At 38.8% G+C, this 26,688-nt stretch overlaps 2 protein-coding genes and 1 non-coding gene across 14 annotated transcripts in view; 2 read left to right on the top strand and 1 right to left on the bottom strand.

Annotated features, from left to right (window-relative positions):
* Positions 1-4,857, bottom strand: part of RNFT1 (ring finger protein, transmembrane 1) — a 40,362-nt gene extending 35,505 nt beyond the window's left edge. For all 5 annotated transcript variants that reach the window (XM_033431643.2, XM_033431642.2, XM_049702335.1 and 2 more), the window contains exons 1-4: positions 4,455-4,857; positions 4,181-4,257; positions 2,948-3,048; positions 585-738 (exon numbers count right to left, since the gene is read on the bottom strand). In XM_033431643.2, coding sequence (XP_033287534.1) covers positions 585-738; positions 2,948-3,048; positions 4,181-4,257; positions 4,455-4,857 — 735 coding nt within the window. The remainder of the gene's footprint in view (positions 1-584; positions 739-2,947; positions 3,049-4,180; positions 4,258-4,454) is intronic.
* A 1,350-nt stretch (positions 4,858-6,207) lies between these two features.
* Positions 6,208-26,688, top strand: part of LOC117202095 (uncharacterized) — a 130,067-nt gene continuing 109,586 nt past the window's right edge. For 6 of the 8 annotated variants that reach the window (XR_007473602.1, XM_049702341.1, XM_049702340.1 and 3 more), the window contains exons 1-2: positions 6,208-6,515; positions 7,833-7,883. Coding sequence is in view for 5 of the 8 variants with exons in the window: in XM_049702341.1 (XP_049558298.1) it covers positions 6,208-6,515; positions 7,833-7,883 (359 nt within the window). In the remaining 3 variants the exon portion in view is untranslated. The remainder of the gene's footprint in view (positions 6,516-7,832; positions 7,884-26,688) is intronic. The other 2 variants (XR_004484278.2, XR_007473603.1) reach the window with 1 other exon arrangement.
* TRNAG-CCC (transfer RNA glycine (anticodon CCC)) lies at positions 23,157-23,229 on the top strand. The gene has a single exon. It is a non-coding gene; the product is annotated as a tRNA-Gly (tRNA).

Raw genomic sequence — 26,688 nt, 5'->3', positions numbered from 1 at the left:
AGGTACTTACATGCACAATGCAAATACTTCATATTGGGCTGAGAACATCATGGGTATATGGCACAATAACACAACTATAAAATTAATCTTCATAATGATAATGGTTATGACTGACAACCTCAACTTGGTTCTTTAGATATTACAGTCACTGAGTGGTCTGTTTTCAAAGAATTTCTAAAGAGTGAGTGAATGTTTTATGTATAATAAAACATTTTGCTGATTATAAAAATTTAAAGTTTTCATTAAATATGAAAAAACACTGAATAACTGCCTAAGTCAGTTATCAATTATCAATTAACAATGCCCTGGAGGAAAACAGAAGTATAAATATATATTTTCCCATATATGATGTGGGGACTCATTTTTAGATTATTCCAAAGCAAATATAATTGATTTTATTGGAATAGATTAATATTTAGGTTCAAGTCTTTGACCAAATAGCTGCCAGTCTGAGATAATATAGATAATTAAAATTAGGTTATTGAGCAAACTGAAAAATTATATATGGAATCATTTAAGCAAAGACTAAATAGCATTAATATGGTCTGCTAACATCTTTCCAATAAAACATATTACTTTCTTACCTTGGATTTAAAAGGCATGATGAAAGAAGGCACCAATAAAATAAGGCATTTTAAGCCCATGAAGAGGAATTTCAGAATGAAGTCTGTAATTCCAACGATCCAAAGTACGTCCCAGAAGCTCGAATAGTCCAAAGTAGGATTAAAAAAAATTAAGCTACCAAGAGAAAAACATCAAAACTTACCAGAGCAACATAAAAAGATAAAAGTGTCGATGGGGGTTCTAAATTTGCTACCAAATATTTAATTTGATGTGTAAAAATAAGAGTTTGGCAAGATGCTAGAGTTCATGTAAATAGAATGGAAGATCATTTTGCTTATTTTAAAAAGACCTTTTAGGGACTTCCCTGGTGGCACAGTGGATAAGAATCTGCCTGCCAACGCAGGGGACACGGGTTCAAGCCTTGGTCTGGGAAGGTCCCACATGCCACAGAGCAGTTAAGCCTGTGCACCACAACTACTGAGCCTGCGCTCTAGAGCCCGCGAGCCACAACTACTGAGCCCGTGTGCCACAACTATGGAAGCCCACACGCCTAAAGCCCATGCTCTGCAACAAGAGAAGCCACTGCCATGAGAAGCCCGCACACTGCAAGGGAAGAGCAGGCCCCACTCACCACAACTAGAGAAAGCTCACACGCAGTAATGAAGACCCAATGCAGCCAAAAATAAATTTATTTTAAAAACTTCTTAAATGTTTGAATTTCAAATCTTCCCTCCACAAAGAACGAGTCTTCCTAACTTGTCATGATTGATATCTTTCTAGCCTATAATCTAAAAAACTCACAAATACTCCGTAGCTGCCAATCTGTCTTCAATCAACTCCAGTCAGGAATCTAACCCCTCCTTTCCACTGAACTGTTTTTGTCAAGATCGCCAACTCCCTCCCTCTTGCTAAATTCGAAGGTCACTTTTTCCCCCTCTTCTCTCCTTGAAATACTTTCTTCCTAGACTTCTGACACCACTCTCTTCTAGTGGTTCTCATATGTGACTGATGGTTCCTTTTTTTAAAAAATTTATTCATTTATTATTTTTGACTGCATTGGGTCTTCGTTGCTGCGCACGGGCTTTCTCTAGTTGCAGTGAGTGGGGGCTACTCTTCGTTGCGGTGCGCGGGCTTCTCATTGCGGTGGCTTCTCTTGTTGTGGAGCACGGGCTCTCAGCGCAAGGGCTTCAGTAGTTGTGGCACACGGGCTCAGCAGTTGTGGCTCGCGGGCTCTAGAGCACAGGCTCAGTAGTTGTGGTGCACGGGCTTAGTTGCTCCGCGGCATGTGGGATCTTCCTGGACAAGGGCCCGAACCCATGTCCCTTGCATTGGCAGGCGGATTCTTAACCACTGCACCACCAGGGAAGTCCCTGATGGTTCCTTCTTAAGTCTCCTTTGCTGCTCCTCCTCTGGCTAATTGTGGGCATGTCCAGTCCTGGGCCCTCTCCTCTGTCTATACTTTCTTTCCCTGACTAGTCTTGTCAAGTTCCTTGGTTTTTAAATATCAACCATATGCTGATAACACCAAAATTTACAGCCCTAACCTCTACTCTGAGCTCATGACAAATATCTATAATCACTTTAACAGTTCTACATGGCCTCTCAAACTTAACATGTTCAAAACAAAATTACTGATTTTCCCTCAAAACCAGTTCCTTCCCCAGTCTTTCCCAGCCCAGTAAATGGCACCACCATCCAGCCAGTTGCTTAGACTAAAAAAACCCAGTATCACCCTTGATTCTTCCCCCTTACCTACTCACCCAATCCAATCCGAGTAGTAGTGGCTACACCTACAAACTATATCCCAGATTTGTCCACATCTCTCCAACTCCACTGAAACCAGGACTTCTAATTATCTGATTAAAGCTGAAAATTCAGAACACTTCCATCTGACATGGAAACTTATCAACTACTGTCCTTTAGCAAGTCGTCTTCTAGAGACAAAGATCAAGTGTTCTTATCACACATACACACAAGAAGGTAACTAAGGGAGGTGATGGATATATTAATTAGCTTGATGTGGTAATCATTTCACAATGTATACATATATCAAAACGTGTTGTATATTTTAAATATATACAATTTTTATTTATCAAAAATGAAAAACGAAAAAAGATCACCAACAACAACCTCATGTTATTTAGTAACTACTGATTATATAAGTAAAAATTTAAGTATCAAAAATTAAGTATTTATTGAGCACTTGCTGTGAGGCAAGGCACTGGGTATAAAAATGTGAGTAAGTCACTTTAAGCTCTCAATCTTGGAAAGAGACAGATAGGTAAAAATTGAACTCTAAGTATGTGCAAGTAAGATATATGCAAAGTGCTATGGAATATACGATTACATAAAAATGTGATTGTGCACTTGGACCTCTAATTACCTGTAATAAAGTGACTGAGAATGAAAGGTGTAATATAAAAGAACAGAAGATCCTGCTAAGAATACCAGTAACCAAGCACACTGAATCTTTGAGCACCTTTCCTGAAAAATAAACAATTTTATAATTTGTTACTTTGAATTATGCCAGAATTTTAAATATCATTAAACTATTTTAATGACTAATTTATTAACTTAGAACATTTTAATAGATTAATTTATCTTAATAAAAATACAGAATATTTGTTAAATTGTACATCATCACATTCTATTTTACATACCTTTAGTGAAAAAAACAAAACACATAAACAGATTTTTAAAATACAAGTTTCCTCATTGTGTAACATTACCTATGTTTCAAAGCCAAATCTTCTACAGACTGACATAAAGGACCTACGTAAATAAAAACTTTACTTCTGCGGCTTCCTATTTTTGCCTTCCCAACAAAACAGACTTTTAAAAACTGCATTTATGTTGCCAGGGTTTATAAATATAATTTTAAAAATTCTCAATTCAATAAGAATTTAATAAAATGTTTTTAATTTCAGTTTTATAATTGTTTTAATTACTGGTTTAATTAAAAATTTTACTAGTTTTAAACCCTGAATTAAACTTTTATGGTTTGATAGGTTCTAACTAGGAATTTTCAGGTCAAAATGTATTATCCTTTACACAGATATAACCCTTGAAAGTTGCTTGAAATTTTATAAACTAATCCTGTTTTCCCAATAATTTACATGAATAGGAATCTTTTATAATTTCTTATGGAAAAACTTCTTGGGTTTAGTTTTCTTTAAATAAGAGAAACCTAAATAAATAGTTCAATACCCATTTATTCAGTGTACGTTTTATTTGACTATTTTAAATCTTATAGTACAACAGCTGACGTTTTTAATGATGATTATATTACTTAGTACCGTCAAACTAACTTAAAACATGATAGCACTTGACAAATCAGATCAAATAGTGTGTTCTAAACCTTTTAATCCTTCTGTCTAGTTTTTCTTTATCAGGAACCCAATATACAAAGAAAATAAGGTGAATCAATTCAGTATTAGGACAGATCACTTATTCCAGGTCATTTAGATAACATTTAATATATCATGGATGGTACATTATATCTATTTAAATTTATCAAATAAACTATCTTATCTTTACTCCTATTTCTCTCAAAAATGAGTATATAATTCTACAGGGAGAAACATTTAATAATTTTTTAGTTGCTGGTTATACTTACTCTTAGAAAAACCTGATTTACAATGCTTTTGTTTGCATATATAAAAGTTGTAAGCAGCCCAATTCCAAGAGAAATTCCTGTTAGAAAATAAGGTCCAGTTAATTGAAAGGAAAAAAAAAGAGCTAACATGACATGAATTTAAAGGAAGCATATACAATTCTAAAAACTAACAAAATAAGAAACTGAAATACATAGGTTAAAGTAGACTACCAATAAAGAAAGAAAATTAGCTGCATATAGTAATGAAACAGCTCAATGTTTTATTATACCCTACCTGTTATATGCTGCATAACAAGTTTGACACCCAGAATCAAAATATATGGAAGACCTTTTTGCAACCACTTGAAGAGATATCGGAATTCTGAGAAGGAGCTACTACCACGATCTCCAGACTCCATCTCGGTATCATCAGGTTGCCTTGCTTCATTGTGGGAGTGACTCCGTAAGCGACTGTGTACACATCCATGGGTACAGCCGTGGACACCTGACCTTACATTTCTGGAGCTTGGATTTTCAGCACATTCTTTAGGCATGGAGTTTATCTGAATATGAACATCTCCAGAATAAAGACAGGAAGCTTCTGCTGTCAATCTTGTTTGGACACACTGGGAGGCTGAGGCATCCTCACTGCCTGCAGCTCCTGAAGGGCTGTGCAGTTGGCTACAGTTGGCTTGCATGACCCCTGAATACTTTTTCTGTGATCCAGATTTCTTTGCTTCAGGGCTCTGTCTCCTAAAAATCAAAGCGCAGAAAATATTCTAAGTGAACAGTTACGTACAGGCAATATATTGCTCACTAGGAATAATTTATTCACTAAAGGAGAGGCTGATAGTCACAGTACATGAATTATTTCCAGGTTATCTATTGCTTATTACTAGACTCCTCCATCTTCTCCCTTTATGCGAAGGCTCTGCTGCCCTAGGCAAACTATGCTTTAGGGAACATCTGCTACCAAAAAAGTTTAGCTTCAGATGCCTCCAGTTCTCTAATGACAGAAGGAACTGGCAAAACAGTCAAAATATTGGTGCTCAGCAGATGTTAATAATATGAGTACTAGCACTCAATCATACTAGAACACTTAAATACATTTACTTTGTTCAACTGGAACAGTTTCATCTCTGATGTAGATTCTACATCTAATAAGAGTATTTTTTTTAATGTGTGGAAAGGTTAGGAAGAAAAAAGCATCAAATCTTAACTCCTCATTAAGTATCATCATGGAGAACTAATAAACATTTCATTTAGGTGACCTACAAATTTCGTTTTATGCTGAAACAGCTTTCCCAAAGCTAATAAAAAAGTTTCCAATAATTAATACCAAGAGTATTACCTTTTCCTGTCCCCCCCAAGGATGTTACCTAAATACCTTTAAAATAGGAAGACTTGGGGAGTCACCATGTAATTGCTAAGTGACTCTTTATTCTGAATAAGGATAATTACGTAGTCTGCACATTAAAAATGCCACCTTTGAGGGGAGGGGCGTCGGGAAAGAGTACACTGGCACGGAAAGATCCCTAAATGACGAGTGTGGGTAGCCGTCGTGGATCCAGCTGACGAAACGGTGAGCCTTTCTGCCGTTTCTGTAGGAGGAAGCTGGGGTTAACGTCAGGGCATGTTCCGTGTCATTCTATTTCATTCCTAGGTTTGGAATTTTTTTTCTATTTTTTTTTTTTTTCAGTTACTGTTGGGCGGTTTGGTTTTTAGTGCCATTCACTAGAGGCTTTCACTGATGCTCCAACGCCACGACTGCTATTTATTTCCTCCAACCTCTGAAGACCGACGCTGGACGGGAGAATTTCAGCGTCTTCTTCCACAAATAAAAACAGAACCCTCCCGCTTTCCTCCAAGTACGAGCAAGAAAGGGGAGAAAAAGGGAAGAAAAGTAAACGCAACGGGCTCTTCCGGAATCTCCAGGACAGATTTTTCCTCCCACGTTCGACCTTCGAGTGCCTCAGTTATTCTCCCCAGAGCCCATTTCGCCGCGGCCCCTCGCCTCCTTCGCCCGCTTCCCCCAGGCCTGACCTCTCATGACGATGAGCGCACCGAGTCCCGGGCAGCGACTGCAGAAACAGCGGGAGATGCCGCCTCGAGGCCTTCAGTCAAGGCCATCACCTTCAGACCCACCGCCAACAACTCCCGCCCAGCTCGGCGGCAGCGGCGGCGGCGCGCGCGCTCCCGGACGTCCTCACGCGCGCGCGCCCCGGCCCCGCGCGACGCGCCGAGGGACTGGCAGCGGCGACGGGGCGGGGCAGAGGCCGTCTGGGGGTGTTGGCTGTGAAGAGGCGGTTGTGGCCGAGAAGCGCCCGGAGGCGTCTGCGTTAAACAATAAGCGAATGTGCGTAGGTTTGTGTAACTCGCCCCAAGCCGGTTAAAGGTCTGGAAGTTTTGAGGTTAAAAATGTTTTAGCCTTCGGAACCTCCCCTCGAGGGAGGAGCGTGCTGTTGGGTGCTCACCTGGTCCTGCTCCCGGCGCGCCTGGCTTCTGGAAGCTGCCCAGCGCTTTGGTCCCGCTTGGCTCGCGTCTCCCGGGACCTCAGTTGGAGGAGCCACGTTGGCGAGGGGTCGGAGCGCCTCTGAAAGAGCTGGGCGGGGCGGGAGTGTTCTGGTGTCGGCTAGCTCAGCTGACCCAGTTGTGGCTGGACGGTGAAGTTTGAACTGAACTGGGTTTCCGTTACAATCCTAACTTTGCACTGTGAGAACAAGGCCCTGCTGAAACCTGAGGAGATAGAATCGGAGAGAAGTGGGGGACGGACGGTTTGGGTGGTGGGAGGGGTGGAAGTAGAAGTTAGAGTTTAAAAAACTTGTCTTGTATGGGGTATAGGGGACTCTGTACTATCTTCGCTATAATTGTTAACCGAAAACTGTTCCAAAATAAAAGATTTATTAAGAAAAAGTTTAAACGAAAGAAACGAAGAACCTTGCCTCTTGGTCTCTAGCCAAAATACATTCTAAATGATACTTAATTGTATTCCATGAGTCTGCCCCATTCCCACAACCACCAATAGCCTTTCTATTTTGAACCTCAAGTTTTTTACCTTTAATTTCTAGAAATTGACGTGAAGTAAGTAACTCTTGGTGGTTAGGTCTTGAAATTAAAAATCCGTGCCACGCTTGAGGTGTGCAATCTTCCCTCACTAGAGAGGGTAAATTTTCATACATATACACACATGTCATGAGTTGAATATCTAGTGGGAAAAGTGATACTTTGTCTTTTTACTGGTCACTGATTTAAAACCATTCACAACTTTGCGCAAGTTAGTTTGCTGGTGTGTGAATTTTTAGGCTTCTTAATCATGAAATTGTTTGCACCTTATTTTCTCCTATTTCAGAGTACAACTGAATCCACTGTTTAACCTGAATTAACCACTTTGAGGTTGTACTTAAATCATATTAATTTTATTACCAAACCATTTCCCTTGGTTAGAAAGGCACTCTCCCAGTCCCCACCAACCGGTATTAGATCTGTTTCCCCTTGAGATATTGCAAGATACTTGCTTTTGTGTGTGTGTGTGTGTATATGTCTCCATGAGCTTCACTAATGTAAGTCTTCCCGAGAAATTAGGTTTCTGGGTCAGTGAGTCTGTCTTAGTCTGTTTGGGCTGCAGTAAGATATAGCCTGGATGGCTTATAAACAACAAATTTATTTCTCACAGTTCAGAAGCCTGGGAAGTCCAAGATCAAGGTGTCAGCAGATTTGGTGTCTGGTGAGTCCTGCTTCCTGGTTTATAGAGTGTTGTCTCGGGCTGTGTCCTCACATGGTTGGAGGGTGGTGGAGCCCTTTGGAAACACTTTTATAAGGGCACTAATCGCCTTCATGAGGGCTCTGTCTTAATGCCTTAATCACCTACCCCCACCTGCTTATACTATCACATCTGGGGTCGAATTTCAACATATGGATTTTGTGGGGGACACAAAAATTTGGTCTGTAGCAAAGGCTGAAGCCAAGATCTGGGCTGTAATGAATTTTTCAAGGAGACTTATTTGTTTAATATTGATATATTTTATCATTCCAACTACAACATGGATATTTTTATTTTAAACTTTAAAATTTATGAGAATTTAAGAAACAGAAAGAGACTCAATCTCACATAATCCAGCTACCACCACAATGAGGCATCAATATGTTTTAGTACATTGATAATTTTAGTATATTTGTAAATTTAGTACATTTATGTACCTTAAATATTTTCCTGAGTTTTATGACCCAGGAATCCTTTCATGTGTTTGTTGGCCTTCTGTATATCTTCTTTGGAGAAATGTCTGTTTAGGTCTTCTGCCCATTTTTGGATTGGGTTGTTTGTTTTTTTGATACTGAGCTGCATGAGCCACTTGTATAATTTGGAGATTAATTCTTTGTCAGTTGCTTTGTTTGCAAATATTTTCTCCTATTCTGAGGGTTGTCTTTTCATCTTGTTTATGGTTTCCTTTGCTGTGCAAAAGCTTTTAAGTTTCAATAGGTCCCATTTGTTTATTTTTGTTTTTATTTCCATTTCTCTAGGAGGTGGGTCAAAAAGGATCTTGCTGTGATTTATGTCATAGAGTGTTCTGCCTTTGTTTTCCTTAAGAGTTTTATAGTATCTGGCCTTACTTTTAGGTCTTTAATCCATTTTGAGTTTATTTTTGTGTATGGTTTTATGAAGTGTTGTAATTTCATTCTTTTACATGTAGCTGTCCAGTTTTCCCAGTACCACTTATTGAAGAGGCTGTCTTTTCTCCATTGTATATTCTTGCCTCCTTTGTCAAAGATAAGGTGACCATATGTGCGTGGGTCTATTTCTGGGCATTCTATCCTGTTCCATTGATCTATATTTCTGTTTTTGTGCCAGTACCATACTGTCTTGATTACTGTAGCTTTGTAATATAGTCTGAAGTCAGGGAGCCTGATTCCTCTAGCTCCATTTTTCTTTCTCAAGATTGCTTTGGCTATTCGAGGTCTTTTGTGTTTCCATACAAACTGTAAAATTTTTTGTTCTACTTTTGTGAAAAATGCCATTGGTAGTTTGATAAGGATTGCATTGAATCTGTACATTGCTTTGGGTAGTATAGTCATTTTGAGAATGTTGATGCTTCCAATCCAAGAACATGGTATACCTCTCCATCTGTTTGTATCATCTTTATTTCTTTCATCAATGTCTTATAGTTTTCTGCATACAGGTCTTTTGTCTCCTCAGGAAGGTTTCCTCATAGGTATTTTATTTTTTTTGTTGCTGGGGTAAATGCGATTGTTTCCTTAATTTCTCTTTCATATTTTTCATCATTAGTGTATAGGAATGCAAGAGATTTCTGTGCATTAATTTTGTATCCTGCTACTCTACCAAATTCATTGATTAGCTCTAGTAGTTTTCTGGTAGCATCTTTGGGATTCTCTATGTATAGTATCATGTCATCTGCAAACAGTGACAGCTTTACTTCTTTTCTGATTTGGATTCCTTTTATTTCTTTTTCTTGTCTGATTTGCTGTGGCTAAAACTTCCAAAACTATATTGAATAATAGCAGTGAGAGTGGGCAACCTTGTCTTGTTCCTGACCTTAGAGGAAATGGTCAGTTTTTCACCATTGAGAATGATGTTGGCTGTGGGTTTGTCATGTATGGCCTTTATTATGTTGAGGTAGCTTCCTTCTGTGCCCACTTTGTGGAGAGTTTTTATCATAAATGGGTGTTGAATTTTGTTGAAAGCTTTTTCTACATCTATTGAAATTATCGTATGGTTTTTATCCTTCAGTTTGTTAATATGATGTATCACATTGATTGATTTGCGTATATTGAAGAATCCTTGCATTCCTGGAGTAAACCCTACTTGATCATGGTGTATGATACTATTAATGTGCTGTTGGATTCTGTTTGCTAGTATTTTGTTGAGCATTTTTGCTCTATGTTCATCAGTGAGATTGGCCTGTAGTTTTCATTCTTTGTGACATCTTTGTCTGGTTTGGTATCAGGGTAATGGTGGCCTTGTAGAATGAGTTTGGGAGCGTTCCTCCTTCTGCTATATTTTGGAAGAGTTTGAGAAGGATAGGTGTTAGCTATTCTGTAAATGTTTGACAGAATTTGCCTTTGAAGCTATCTGGCCCTGGGCTTTTGTTTGTTTGAAGATTTTATTTTATTTATTTATTTTTTTTGCGGTACGCAAGCCTCTCACTGTTGTGGCCTCTCCCGTTGCGGAGCACAGGCTCTGGACGCGCAGGCTCAGCGGCCATGGCTCACGGGCCCAGCCGCTCCGCGGCATGTGGGATCTTCCCGGACCGGGGCACGAACCCGTGTCCCCTGCATCGGCAGGCGGACTCTCAACCACTGCACCACCAAGGAAGCCCCTGTTTGAAGATTTTTAATCACAGTTTCAATTTCATTGCTCGTGATTGGTCTGTTCATATTTTCTATTTCTTCCTTTTCAGTCTCAGAAGGTTGTGCTTTTCTATGAATTTGTCCATTTCTTCCACATTGTCCATTTTATTGGAATATAGTTGCTTGTAGTAATGTCTCATGATCCTTTGTATTTCTGCAGTGTCTGTTATTCTCCCTTTTCATTTCTAATTCTGTTGATTTGAGTCTTCTCCCTTTTTTTCTTGATGAGTCTGGCTAATGGTTTATCAATTTTCGTTATCTTCTCAAAGGACCAGCTTTTAGTTTTATTGATCTTTGATATTGTTTCCTTCATTTCTTTTTCATTTATTTCTGATCTGATCTTTATGATTTCTTTCCTTCTGCTAACTTTGGCTTTTTTTTGTTCTTCTTTCTCTAATTGCTTTAGGTGTAAGGTTAGGTTGTTTATTTGAGATGTTTCTTGTTTCTTGAAGTAGCTTTGTCTCACTATAAACTTCCCTCTTAGAACTGCTTTTGCTGCATCTTATAGATTTTGGATAGTTGTTTCCATTTTCATTTATCCCCAGGTGTTTTTTGATTACCTATTTGATTTCTTCAGTGACTCATTGGTTGTTTAGTAGCATGTTGTTTAGATTCCACTTGGTTTTTTTTGTTTTTTTGCAGTTTTTTTCTTGTAGTTGATTTATAGTCTCATTCCATGTGGTTGGAAAACATGCTTGATATTATTTCAATCTTCTTAAATTTATTGAGACTTGTTTTGTGACTTCACATGTGATCTATCCTGGAGAATGTTTCATGTGCAGTTGAAAATAATGTGTATTCTGCTGTTTTGGATGAAATGTTCTCTATATATCTATTAATACCTACATTAATGGCATTAATAGATATATTAATATCTATATTGATGTTGGTCTGATATGTCATTTAAGGCCAGAGCTTCCTTATTGATTTTCTGTCTGGATGATCTGTCCATTGATGTAAGTGAGGTGTTAAAGTCCCATACTGTTATTGTCAATTTCTCCCTTTACATTTGTTAGTATTTGCTTTATGTTTTTAGGTGTTCCTATGTTGGATGCATATATATTTACAATTGTTATATCTTCTTGTTTCCCTTTATCATTATGTAATGTCCATCTTTGTCTCTGCCTCAAAACAATCTTTGTTTTAAAGTCTATTCTGTCTGATATAAGTATTGCTACCCCAGCTTTATTTTCGTTTCCATTTGCATGGAATACCTTTTGCCATTCCCTTTCAGTCTGTGTGTGTCTTCAAATCCGAGTGAGTCTTTTGTAGGCAGCATACATATGGTTCTTTAAAAAAAAATCCATTTACCCACTCTGTATCTTTTGGTTTTTAAAAAATATTTATTTATTTATTTGGCTGCATCGGGTCTTAGTTGAGGCACACAGGATCTTTGTTGCAGTGCATGGGCTCTTCATTGCAGCGCGCAGGCTTCTCTCTAGTTATGGCACACGGGCTCAGTAGTTGCGGCATGTGGGCTCTCTAGTTGTGGCGCACAGGCTCCGGAGCACGTGGGCTCAGTTGTTGTGGCGCTTACCCACTCTGTATCTTTAGATTGGAGCATTTAGTCCATTTATATTTAAAGTAATTATTAATAGGTATGTACTTATTGACATTTTGTTAATTGTTTTGGTGTTGTTTTTGTAGTTCTTTTTTGTTCCTTTCTTCTTTTGCTCTCTGCCCTTGTGATGTGATGATTATCTTTAGTGTTATGTTTGGGTTCCTTTTCTTTTTTGTGTGTATACCTATTATAGATTTTTCGTTTGTGGTTACCATGAGTTTTATATATGTAACTCTTCCCCCCATATATATACACACACACACACACACACACACACACAAACACACACACACACACACACACACACACACACACACATATATGAGAATATTTTACGTTAATGATGTCTTAAGTTCAAACACATTCTAACAATTCACTACTTTTACCCCTTCCTCATGTTTAATGTTTTTGACATCATATCAACATCTTTTTGTTTTGTGTATCCCTTAACTATTTATTGTAGATAAAGAGGATTTTACTACTTTTGTCTTTTAACCTTCCTAGTAGTTTTATAAGTGGTTGATCTACCTTTTCTGTGTGTTTGCCTTTACCAGTGAGTTTTTTTGTTTCACAATTTTAAAGTTTCTAACTGTGGCCTTTCCTTTTCTCCTTAGAGAAGTCCCTTTAATATGGCCAGTTTAGTGGTGCTGAACTCTTTTAGCTTTGCTTGTCTGTAAAACTCTTTATCTTTCCTTCAAGTCTGAATGATAACCTTGCTGGGTAGAATATTCTTGGTTGTAGTGTTTTTTTCTTTGCTGAGTAGAGTACTCCTGGTTGTAGTTTTTTTCCTTTCATCACTTTGAATATAATATGCCACTCCCTTGTGGCCTGCAATGTTTCTGCTGAAAAGTCAGATTTTCCTTGTATATAACTATTTACTTCTGTCTTGCTGCTTTTAAGATTCTTTCTTTATCTTTAATTTTTGCTATTTTAATTATAATGTATCTTGGTGTGGACCTCCTGGGTTCATGTTTTTGGGCCTCTCTGTACTTCCTGGATCTGGATGTCTGTTTCCTTTCCCAGGTTAGGGATGTTTTCGGCTATTATTTCTTCAGAAAAGTTCTCTGCCTCTTTCTGTCTCTCTTCTCCTTCTGGGACCCCTATAATGCAAATGTTAATACACTTGATCAGAGGTCTCTTAAACTATCATCAATTTTTAAAATTCTTTCTTCTTTTCTCTGTTCAGCTTGGGTGATTTCCACTACTCTGTCTTCCAGATCACTGATCCATTTCTCCTTATTGTCTAATCTACTCTTGATTCCTTCTGGTGTAATTTTTATTTCAATTATTGTATTCCTCAGCTTGTTTGGTTGTTCTCTATATTTTCTAACTCTGTTGAAATTCTCTTCGTGTTCATCCATTCTTCTCCGAAGTTTGGTGAGCATCTTTATGATCATTACCTTTAACTCTTTATCTAGTCGATTGCTTCTCTTCATTTCGCTCAGTTTTTCTGGGGTTTTATCTTGTTTCTTCATTTGGAACATATTCTTCTGTCTCTTCATTTTGCCCAATTCTCTGTTCATTTCTACATGTTAGGTATGTTGGTTATATTTCCTGATCTTTAAAAAGTGGCTTTATGTAAGAGACGTACTATGGGACCCAGCAGCATGCTCTCCTTGGTCACCAGAGTTACATGCTCTAGCAGTGCTCCCTTAGTGGGTTGTGTGCGCCCTCCTCTTATGGTGGGGCTGACTGCTGTAAGCGTGCTAGTAGGCAGGGCTCCCTCACCAGTTGGATATGAGGTCATCCCTTGTGCTGTGGCTTCAAGGCCTGCTGGAAGGTGAGGTAGGCTTCCAGTGTGGTTAACTGTGTAGCCTGGGGAGGTGCAGGGCTGGTACTGGCCTGCTGGAGGATGGAGCCAGGTCTCTGTGCAGCTGTTTGCACAGCCTGGGGGCTTCAGGGCTGGTGCTAGCCGCTGGTGGGCGGGGCTGGGCCCCTGGCTCTAAATAGGCTGGAGGGAGGATTCCAAAATGGCGCTTGCCAGCATAGTGTTATCATGGCAGGAGGAGCTCCCAAAAATGTGTTGCCACTGTCTCCAGCCCTAGGGTGAGTCCCAGTTGCCTCCTGCCTCTCTGGTAGGCTCTTCAAGATCCGAAAGTAGGTGTGACCCAGGCTTTTTTCAAACTACTGCCTCTGTACTGGGACTCAGTGTGCGAGATTTTGCATGTGCCCTTTAAGGGCGAAATCTCTGTTTCCTATAGCCCTGTGGCTCTCCTGAACATAAGCCCTCCTGGTTTTCAAAGCTAGATGTTGTGCAGGCTTGCCTTCCCAGTGCAGAGCCCCTGGGCTGGGGAGCCTGCTATGGGGCTCAGACCCCTCACTCCTTAGGGAGTACCTCTACAATTGTAGTACTCTACCCAGTTGTGGGTCACTAACCCCCAGGGTGTGAGTCCTGACTATACTGCATCTCTGCCCCTCCTACTCATCTCATTGTGTTTCCTTCTTTATGTCTTTAGTTGTGAAGATCTTTTTTGCTAGTCTTCAGGTTGTTCTCATAGATAGTTGTTATGTAAGTAGTTGTAATTTTGGTGTGTCTGTGGGAGGAGGTAAGTTCAGATTCCTCCTACTTCAGCCTCTTGGCCACCTCTTATATCAATCTCATTCTTGTTCATCCTAAGATTCCTTCTTAACACAAAATTCCAAGCATTAACTATAACTCAGTTGAAGTTGGTACAAGTTGGCCATGTTTCCTAAAATGAATGCTTTTAGGAAAAATGTCATAGAGCAATCTGGTTGTAGAACTTGTGTATAGGGAGGCAATTTTTGTCTCTCTCCCAAAATAAAAATATCTTTTGGGAATTGTTCCAAGGAAATTAGTTGTATGAAGTTGATTATCTTTATAACATTAAAAAGTATGTTTTCTTTGGCTTTTTTAAAGCTAAAAGTCCAAAGTATCAAAGTAGATACATTCCTTATATAAAAATTTATTTCCATCATGTAGCTCACTCTTTTACCTCCAGGAAAATAAAGATACGGATTTTTTAATTTTTATTTTTTATTTATTTAAAAAAAAATTTATTTATTTTTGGCTGTGTTGGGCTTCGTTTCTGTGCGAGGGCTTTCTCTAGTTGTGGCAAGCAGGGGCCACTCTTCATCGCGGTGCACGGGCCTCTCACTGTCGCGGCCTTTCTTGTTGTGGAGCACAGGCTCCAGACGCGCAGGCTCAGTAGTTGTGGCTCAGGGGCCCAGTTGCTCTGCGGCATGGGGGATTTTCCTAGACCAGGGCTCAAACCCGTATCCCCTGCATTGGTAGGCAGATTCTCAACCACTGCACCACCAGGGAAGACCAGATATGGATTTATTAACCTATTTTCAATTTTTTTTTTTTTTTGCAACTTCACAACTTCTGTTTGTGGTACCTGTGCTTTGTCTTGAAAATACCTTCTCACTCTGCTCCAACAGTGGGTGGCTAGGGGATAGCATAAAATAGAAGACATCCCTCCCTATTGCACATGGACCCTATATATAGGGTCCCCTGGCTAAGGCTGGGGGGACTCTTGGTACATTCTCAGATCCCTGTTCAGGAGGGGGATGGGTGGCTAGGGTAGCATTACGCATGAGAGCAGGACCTCCAGGGCAGCCAGCCACTCTGGTCCTGTGCTTCCTGGTCCTTTGTGGCTTTCTGGTCCTACCTCTAGACGCAGTCTTCCCTCAGTGACATCCCCAATGCATCTCTATTTTTTTTTTTTTTTTTTGCGGTACGCAGGCCTCTCACTGTTGTGGCCTCTCCCATTGTGGAGCACAGGCTCCGGACGCAGCGCAGGCTCAGCGGCCATGGCTCAGGGGCCCAGCCGCTCTGCAGCATGTGGGATCTTCCCGGACCGGGGCACGAACCCGTGTCCCCTGCATCGGCAGGTGGACTCTCAACCACTGCGTCACCAAGGAAGCCCTCCAATGCATCTTTTTAAATGTATTTATACTTGATCCTAAAGTAATGTGGTTTAGATGGAAAAATTATTTGGATTTATCAAACCTAGAGAGTTTTGTCACAGATCAAAGAAGGTTCAAAACCAGAAATTAGTTACCTTCTAAAGTAGAAGAACTTTACAATAAACTTTAGATGCATCATATGTCCAAAGGAAGTTCTTCGTGTTTTATAAAGGGCAGTTCAGAATAGAAGATAGGAAGGGTCTATTGGTTTGTTTAATGTTTTCAGAGCTCTTGATATGTACCTAGAGTAATTATCAAAAACATCATCTGGGGGCTTCCCTGGTGGCGCAGTGGTTGCGAGTCCGCCTGCCGATGCAGGGGACACGGGTTCGTGCCCAGGTCCGGGAGGATCCCACGTGCTGCGGAGTGGCTGGGCCCGTGAGCCATGGCGCTGAGCCTGCGCGTCCGGAGCCTGTGCTCCGCAACGGGAGAGGCCACAACAGTGAGAGGCCTGCGTACCGCAAAAAAAAAAAAAACAAAAAAAACAAAAAAACAAACATCATCTGTAGTGCCAGACTCCCTGAATTCAGCTTGGAGAAGTTGCTTAACCTTGCTTTTTCTTTGTTGCCTCATTGTAATGAGTTATTGTAAGGAATTTTTATTTATTAATTTACATAATTGTGAGTATTATACACTTACATATATGCATGTATGTCCGCATACATAATACACACTCTCATGTACAGCACTTTAGTCTAAGAAAATGGTAAGCACTGTACATCTTATTTATTTATCATTACAAATTAAACTTAATACCGTTCCTTAAATGTTTACCAGTTTCAGATCTTTTCTCATGGAAGAGTATTAAAATTTATGTAAATGTTTATATATCATAATTACATATTTTTTCTTTTTGTAAATAGGTTTCTTGAAAATCTGTTTGATCAAGAAAAGAAACTCAATTTGTTCAGATCCAGAAAGAATAGATCAATTTGAAATATTCTTCATAAAATGGCTATAAAAGGCAGCAGTGCTAAGAAACACAAATTTATGAATATAGCCACATGCTTTTTTTCCTTTCAGTTTGATTTAAATTTAGTATCTTCCAACAATGGAAAATGATTTACAATAAAGAGATGAACTGGAAGGAATAGGAAAATGGAAACAAGATGTCATTTCTTTTTACTATCCAACAGATTTACCATCTGTTTTAAAATGATGTTTGAAAGAAAAAAATGTTTGACCATCCACAGTAAATGAAACAAAATGCTTTTTAAAAAATAAAGTAAAATAATGTAACACTTTAAACTGTTTTTACTACCAAACTCTCCTTTCCCTGTGAACACATTCATCTTACTGAGCAAAGGTTTATTTAAGCTACACTTACATCTATGTTGTTTTTAGCTCATTTCCTTTTAAAAAAAGCAATTGGTGAGTTTATTTCCCAGCTTAGCTGTTATAATAAAATATGAGAGGCATTTCTGTTTTGGCCTCAAGTATAGCATTATTGAAAGCTACGAGAGTCACAGCAAAATATAGGACAGCATAAAATTAAAAACTGCTGGTGTTTTCTTAGCAGCGGTTACTGCGCTTGCAGTTTTTCCCCCTCTTGCTACTGGCAGAGATCTGAAAGTCACCTCTGTGTACCAGACAACAAACTCTAAGTGTGTTTCTTAAATAATAGCTTTATTGAGATATTATTCACGTAGCATAAAATTTACCCTTTTAAAGTATAAAATTCAGTAGGTTTTAGTGTATTCACAGAGTAACCATCATCATCATAAATTTAGAACATATTCTTTACTCCAAAAAGAAACCCAGTGCCCATTAATAGTCACTCCTCATTCCCCCATCTGCCCTTCCACTAGCAACCACTAATCTATGTTCTGTCTCTGTGGATTTGCCTATTACAGACTTTTCACATAAATGGAATTATACAATATGTGGTCTTTTGTGACAGCTTCTTTCACTTAACATAATGTTTTCAAGGTTTATCCATGTTGAAGCCTGTGTCAGTACTTCATTCCTTTTTATTGCCCAGTAATATTTTATCACATGGATATGCCAATATGTTTATCCATTCACCAGCTGATGGACATTTGAGTTTCGCACTTGTTGACTATTAGGAATAACGATGCTATTAACATTCATATATAAGTTTTTATATTGGACATATGTTTTCATTTTTCTTGAGTGTATACATGGGAGTGGAATTGCTGAGTCACATGGTAACTCTGTGCTTAACTTTTTGAGGAGCTGCCAAACTATTTTCTAAAGTGGCTGTACTGTTTTACATTCCCATCAGCAGTGTATGAGTATCCCAATTTCTTCACATCCTTTCCAACATTTGTTATTATCTGTCTTTTTGATTATAACCATTCTAATAGGTGTGAAGTAGAATCTTACTGTGGGTTTGATTTGCATTTCTCTGATGGCTAATGATGTTGAGCATTTTTTCATATGCTTATCATTCATTTGCATGTCTTTTCTGTAGAAACATCTTTTCAAATGCTCTTTTTAAAAATTGGGGTTTTTGTCTTCTTGTTATTGAATTTAAAATTTCTTTATATACTCTGGATACAAGTTCCATATCAGATATATGACTTGCAAATATTTTCTCCCATTCTGTAGGTTGTCTTTCACTTTCTTGATGGCATTTTTGAAGCATTAAAATTTTTTATTTTGATGAAGCCCAGTTTATTTTTTCCTTTGGTTGCTTATACTTTTAATGTTATATCTTAGAAACCATTCCTCAAGGTTCACAAAAATTTACTTCTATTTTTTTCTAAGAGTTTTACAGCTTTATCTTACATGTAGGTCTGTGATCCTTTTTTTTTTTTTTTTTTGGCTGTATTAGTTTTCGTTGCTGCACACGGGCTTTCTCTAGTTGTGGCAAGAGGGGGCTACTCGTTGTTGTGGTGCTTGTGGTCCTCATTGTGGTGGCTTCTCTTGTTGCAGAGAACGGGCTCTAAGCACGCAGGCTTCAGTAGTTGTAGCGCATGGGCTTAGTTGCTCCGTGGCATGTGGGATCTTCCCGGATCAGGGATCGAACCCGTGTCCCCTGCATTGGCAGGCGGATTCTTAACCACTGCGCCACCAGGGAAGTCCATGCAGTCCTTTATGAGTTAACTTTTATATGTGGTGTGAAGTAGGAGCTCAAGTTAATTTTTTGCATGTGGATATCCATTTTATTGAAAGACTCTCTCTTTCCCATTGAATTTTCTTGACATCTTTGTTGAAAATCAGTTGTCCGTAAATGTAAGGATTTTTTTCTGGGCTGTAATTCTATTCTGTTGATCTGTATGTCTGTTTTTATACAGTAACACACTGTCCTGATTGCTGTAGCTGTGTGGTATGTTTTAAAATCAGGAAGTGTCAGTCCTCCAACTTTGTTCTTTTTCAAGACCGTTTTGGCTATTTTGGGTCCCTTGCATTTCTATATGAATTTTAGGATCAGCTTGACAATTTCTGCAATTGTATGTAGCTTTCATATCTTTATCTATGCATATACAAATATGTCCTCTTCAACACATTTTATACTTTTTTTTTTTTTTTTTTTTGCGGTACGTGGGCCTCTCACTGTTGTGGCCTCTCCTGTTGCGGAGCACAGGCTCCAGATGCGCAGGCCCAGCGGCCATGGCTCACGGGCCCAGCCGCTCCACGGCATGTGGGATCTTCCCGGACCGAGGCACGAACCCGTGTCCCCTGCATCGGCAGGCGGACTCTCAACCACTGCACCACCAGGGAAGCTGACATTTTATACTTTTAAACAAAATTACAGTCATGTTCTGCAACTTTCTTCCTTCCCCCAACATTTTATTATGAAAATTTTTAAATATGGAGATTAGTTGAAAGAATCATACAGTGAACACCCATATATCCTCCCACCCCCCAGTCTATATTCTATAGGTAACATTTTGGTATATTCACTTTATCATATAACTAACCATTCCTGTCTGTAACCAGCTAGTCCATCTATCTATCAAATCATCTTATTATTTTGTGCATTTCAAAGCAAATTGCATATGCTATCCGTACACTTCACCTTTAAAGACTTCAGCATATGTATTGTTAACTAGGGTTCAATTTTTCTACAACTTTTTAATGTAAAGTGAAATGCACAAATCTTGAGTATACATTCTGGTGAGTTTGACACATATATTCACTGGTGTAACCCTAACCTTTATCAAGGTATAGAATATTTTGGTAACTCCAAAAAATTCTATATGCTCTCTCCCAGTCAATTCCTGTCCTTAACCAATGCCAAAAGCAATCAGTTTTTTTTTTTTCACCATGGATATAGTTGTTATAGAACTTTATTCTCTTGTGCAAGGCTTATTTCACTCAGCATAATGTTTTTGAGATTCATTCATACTATTCATTAATTCATACTCTTTGAGGTTCATTCATTCTATTGTATGAATCAATAGTTCATTTTTTTTAATTGCTGAGTATAGCATCCATTGTATGGATTGCCCACAGTTTATTTATACATTCACCTGTGGATGAGTAAATTTCCACTTATCTATATCACTAAAAAGTTCTGATAACTGGCTTTTGTTTATATTGAAGTTATAATTGTTGTAATAATAATATAGTAATAATCATCTGGAAGCTTTGTAAATGTAGAAGTACTTTCTGAATTAAATAAGTGCTTTTTTTTCAGAGTCTTTAAGTAACCTATACTAGAGATTATGAAGACTAGTTGTGTTCATTCACCACAAAGGACTAAAATTTAAATCTAAAATAGCAGAGGAGTCTTAGTAACCTCCCTAACTTTATTGCTTTCTCTTCCTTTACAGCAGGACTTCTCAAACTTTCATGTTTATATGAATAACCCCAATCACCAGGGGATCTTGTTAAAATGCAAATTATGATTTGGTAGTTTGGGGTAGAGCCCAAGATTCTGCATTTCTAATAAGCTCCCAGGTTATGCCAGTGATTCTCATCCATGGAGTAGCAAATGTTTCCAACCAAATTGCACGGCTTATCTTTCTTTGAATCCATCATAAATTCCCATTGCCATGCCTTAAAATAACTATGCTTAAATTATTCAAGGTCTGAAAGGAAAAGAATCCACAAGGCAAGAATAGGATATTATGAAAAAAGAACAGGCAGATTTTTAAAAAAGCATCAGGTATTCTATAAATGAAAAACATTTTCATTAAAGTTAAAAAATAATACTTCAATAGAAGGGATTGAATCTTCTCCATTTATTTATCCATATTGCTCATTTAGGACTTAACATGTTACCTAAATGATTACATAATATTTTAATAAATCTGTCCTCTTTAATTAGATCCTAAGTCCCTTCAGAGAAGAACAATGGTTTATACCTCCTTTCTTTCTCATTGCCATGTATAATGGGTATTAAATAATGTTTGATGATGAAGAAGATGAGGATGTTTTAAGCTGCAATAACAGAAAATCCACCTCAAAGTGGCATAAACAATTTAAGAATTTATTATCTTACTTATATAAGAATTCTAGAGGTAGAGTTCATGGAATATTTGATTGAGATGCTGGCTCTGTTTCTTTGTGTTTCTTCTGGGCTTTGCCCTCCTCAATTTGTCGGTTTTGTCCTCATGCCTGCTTTCTTCATGGTGGTGAGATGGCTTCTAGCAGCAGATAAAACTGCAGTTTTCCTTGTTTATGTCCCAAAGGACATAAAAACCTCTCCTCTAACCATAGAATAAAAATCTTTCCCTGTAGTGTAATTACTTTTAATACACAGTTGCTAGGGAAATGCCATGCATGGCAATAGGATGGACCATCTTTCCCTCAGTTAGTGTGCTACTTGGGGGAAAGGAGTGAATACCTGAACAAATAAGTTTTCTTTTAGGAAGGGAAGTAGAGGAATGAATGCTCAGTATGCAACCAATAATGCCTCAATCATGAATAGGCAAATTTCAGATTCAATAAAATTTTTTTTTTTTTTTTTTTTTTGCGGTATGCAGGCCTCTCAGTGTTGTGGCCTCTCCCGTTGCGGAGCACAGGCTCCGGACGCGCAGGCTCAGTGGCCATGGCTCACGGGCCCAGCCGCTCCGCGGCATGTGGGATCTTCCCGGACCTGGGCACGAACCCGTGTCCCCTGCATCGGCAGGCGGACTCTCAACCACTGCGCCACCAGGGAAGCCCAGATTCAATAAAAATTTTGAAAGTTGTATAATGTCATGCTAGAATACAAATGGAAAATAGGGAAAAAACCCCCAACTGCAGTCATTATACATTTGTCTTTCTTTGTATTTGCTAGAATTATTTGGTCGTATGTTAAAAAAAAAACCCAACTTAAACTGGCTTTAGTTGTAAAAGAAGTTTTTATTGAAAGATAAAGGGGTCACAGACAGAAAAATAATGCTGAAGGCAGAATAGAGATATAGATCAATCTCTGAAAAACCTGGCATCAAGGGTGTAAAAGTCATGAGAGTTCACTTTCTATCTCTTCTCTGCTCCTTCTGAGCAATTCTCTTTTCTTTCTGTCTCTGCAGATTGACTGCCTTTGCTTCCCTATTCCACCCAAAGGGAAACAAGACTGCTGATAGCTCCAGATTTTTTTACTTATAGCTTTAACAGCTACTGGAGAGTGACTGGCTCAACTCTTTGGATCCAAGGTCCACATATTCTTAGATGTGCTCTGACCCACCCAGATGCCCACTTCCAGAATTAATTATGGCCAGGGGTGCAAGGTTACATTTTGCAAGATGCTTGCTCACACAATAACAATATGGATGCTGGGCAAATAATACTAGAGGTGTCCTGTAAACTAATGACAAAAGATTTAGGATATTCAGTATCTTCATATTATGTACCCTATAAAAAAATGACAGTGCTGAAGTAAGGCAGGAGTTAGGAGATTGCATTTTTGGCTACTAAGTAACATTAGGTTTTTAAGTGGCAAGCTGATCCCATATATTTCATTCCCTGATAGAATAATAATTGGCAGTAGGAGACTGACCTTACATGGAATGAGAAAGAAGGAGCACCATAAGTTCTCCATGTTCAAAAATATTTTCCACACATTCTATAAGTTAAAAATTGTTGTGGCTTAATGAGTCTGGGCCTATCAGAGCTGATGCTTAATAAATATTTAGTATGAGGAATTAAATATTTAAAATATATCCGTATTTTAAATTAAAATGTAACACTTAAAATTGTAAAAAAGTAAGGTGTGGTTGTGGTTAAAATTTAAGGAATTCAGGGACTTCCCTGGTGGTCCAGTGGGTAAGACTCTGCACTCCCAATGCAGGGGGCCCAGGTTTGATCCCTGGTCAGGGAACTATATCCTGCATGCATGTCACAACTAAGACTCCACATGCTGCAACAAAGATCCCGCATGCTGCAACTAAGACCCAGCGCAGCCAAAATAAATAAATAAATATTAAAAAGTAAAATACAAATAGTGCAAAAATACCTATATTGGGATTTCTCTGGTGACACAGTGGTTAAGAATCTGCCTGTCAATGCAGGGGACATGGGTTTGAGCCCTGGTCTGGGAAGATCCCGCATGCCGTGGAGCAACTAAGCCCATTCACCACAACTACTAAGCCTGCACTCTAGAGCCCTAAAGCCACACCTACTGAGCCCATGTACAACAACTACTGAAGCCCATGCACCTAGAGCCCGTGCTCCTCAACAAGAGAAGCCACCGCAGTGAGAAGTCCATGCACCACAACGAAGAGTAGCCCCCGCCTGCCGCAACTAGAGAAAGCCCGCACACAGCAACGAAGACCCAACACAGCCATAAATAAATAAATAAATATATATTTTTTTAAAAAGGACCTATATTAAAAGTAAAATTCTTTCTTCATACTGACTCCAGAAAGTAACCTCAGTTAGGAGCTTTTGATGTGTCCTCCTTTTTATTTCATTGTTTTTGTTTTATTTTATTTTATGCTTTTTAACTTTTAAAAATAATTTTTAAATTAATATACCTTTATAATGAAGCTAAACAATACAAGAATGTATAAAGAGATATAATCTCCCTTTCCTTCCAACCTCAATTGGCTGGCTGGCAAAACAATTTTAACAACTTGGGTTACATCCCTCTATCCCATTCTGCATACTTATGTACACTTATTTGGCTTTTCTGTTAAAAAAGAATGGGGGGGGGCTTCCCTGGTGGCGCAGTGGTTGAGAGTCCGCCTGCCGATGCAGGGGACACGGGTTCGTGCCCCGGTCCGGGAAGATCCCACATGCCGCGGAGCGGCTGGGCCCATGCGTCCGGAGCCTGTGCTCCGCAATGGGAGAGGCCACAACAGTGAGAGGCCCACGTACCACAAAAAAAAAAAAAAAAAAAAAAAGAATGGGGGGGAGCTGTGGAGAGAATCACATATTTGAATCTGTAACTTCTATGCATTGTGGGCTGTCCTCTAGACCTTTGTCATCCAGTACTGTAATCACTAGCCACGAGTAGCTATTGAACACTTGCAATGTAGCTAGTCTGAATTAAACTGACTGAAGTGTAAAATACACACCAGATTTCTAAGACTTAGTACAAAAAAAGAGAATGTAAAATATTTCACACAAAATTTTTTTTATTAATTACATGTTATAGTGATAATATTTGGGGTATATTGGGTTAAATAAAATAGATTATTAAAATTAATTTCATCTATCTCCTTTTACTGTTTTTAATGTAGCTATTAAAAACTTAAAATTACACATGTGGCTCCCATTACCTTTCTACTGGACAGTGTTGCTCTGAATAGATGAAGATCCTAACACTTTAATAGTTGCATAATAGTCTGTGACAGGGATGTGAAACAATTCATTCACGATTTCCCATTGATTACATCCAAATTTTTGGTAGCTCGTTTTATCTGTTTGTGTGTTTCACTACTGTATCAATTATTTTTTTCTGTGAAACATGTCATCTAAATTAGTGACTTAAAGCAACAAATATTTATTATTTTTTACAATTCTGAGTTGGCTGGTCAGTTCTAGTCTGGGCCAGCTCAGCTGGGACTAGATGGTTTTGGATGGCCTCACTCATATCTGGGGCCTCAACAAGGATGGTTGGGATAACCAGGGCCTTCTCCACATGATCTCTCATCCTCCAAGAGGCTGGTTATTAGCAAGAATGAGCAAGCTCCAATTTTCAATTGCTTTCTTTTCTTTTTTTTTTTTAACATATATTTATTTATTTGGCTGCACTGGGTCTTAGTTGTGGCAAATGGGATCTTCGTTGCCATGTGCAGGATCTTCGTTGTGGCATGTGGGATCTAGTTCCCTGACCAGGGATTGAACCCGGGCCACCTGCATTGGGAGTGTGGAGTCTTAACCACTGGACCACCAGGGAAGTCCCTACAGTTACTTTTAAGCTTCTGTTTGTGCCACACTTGTATCATCCCATTGGTGGAAGGAAGTCACATGGCCAAGTCCAGGATTCAAGAGGTAGAGAAATAGACTTTAACTCTCAGTGGGAGGAGCGGCAAATCACACTGCAAAAAGGGCAAGCATACCAGGAGGTGTGAACAAGTTAAAGGCAGTTACTACAACAATCTATGATAGCCACAATAGTAATACCCAGTGTTCTCAGTGTATTTATCTTGCATTTCGATGCCTTTATTTCTGCAGGATAGATTCCCCAAAACTGAGACTGTTAGCTCAAATATTTTCCAAATTTGTTGAAGTAATTTATATTCCCACCAGCATCTATGAGTTTCCTTTACTCACCCTTTTCAGTACCAGATATTATCACTCTTTATGATTTTTGCCAATCAGTGTCAAGTGATATCTTATTCTTGTTTTTTTTTTAAATATAAATTTATTTATTTTATTTTATTTTTGGCTGTGTTGGGTCTTTGTTTCTATGCGAGGGTTTTCTCTAGTTGCGGCGAGCGGGGGCCACTCTTCATGCGCAGCGTGGGCCTCTCACTGTCGCGGCCTCTCTTGTTGCGGAGCACAGGCTCCAGACGCACAAGCTCAGTAGCTGTGGCACACGGGCCCAGTTGCTCCGCGGCATGTGGGATCCTCCCAGACCAGGGCTCAAACCCGTGTTTGAGCATTGGCAGGCAGATTCTCAACCACTGCACCACCAGGGAAGCCCCTTATTCTTGTTTTTATTTACATTTTCCTGACTAATGAGGCTGAACATCTTTTCGTATTTTTATTGAACATTTGAATTTCCTCTTTTGCAACGTGCCTATTTGTATCCCTTTTCCATTTTTCTATTGGTCATTTGTTTCTCATTAGTCTGTAGAAACTTTTTGTATGTTAGGGACTGTAACTCATATGTTATAAATATTTTCCCAGTCTATTGTTTGTTTTGATTTTATTTATGCTTCCATGATAGAAAAAACAATTTTCAAATAGTGAAACACTTTCCTTTATGATTCTTCTCCCACTGCCCAGGTAATCTATCTATCTGTCTATCTATCTATCTATCTATCTATCTTACTAAGTTTTTTTTATTGAAGTATAGTTGATTTACAATGTTGTGTTAATATCTGCTGTACAGCAAAGTGATTCAGTTATACATATATATACATTTTAAAATATTCTTTTCCATTATGGTTTATCTCAGGATATTGAATATAGTTCCCCATGCTTACAGGAGGACCTTGTTGTTTATCCATTCTATATGTAATAGTTTGCATCTGCTAACCCCAAACTCCCATTCCATCCCTCTCCCATCCCCCTTCTCCTTGGCAACCATGAGTCTGTTCTCTATGTCTGTGAGTCTGTTTCTGCTTCATGGATAGGTTCATTTGTGTAGTGTTTTAGATTCCACATA

This window comes from Orcinus orca, chromosome 19 (assembly GCF_937001465.1).
Source record: "Orcinus orca chromosome 19, mOrcOrc1.1, whole genome shotgun sequence".
In the NCBI taxonomy this organism is placed as follows: Eukaryota; Metazoa; Chordata; class Mammalia; order Artiodactyla; family Delphinidae; genus Orcinus; species Orcinus orca.
The sequence above is the reverse complement of the archived record's forward strand: the minus strand, read 5'-3'. Positions and strand labels throughout refer to the sequence as shown.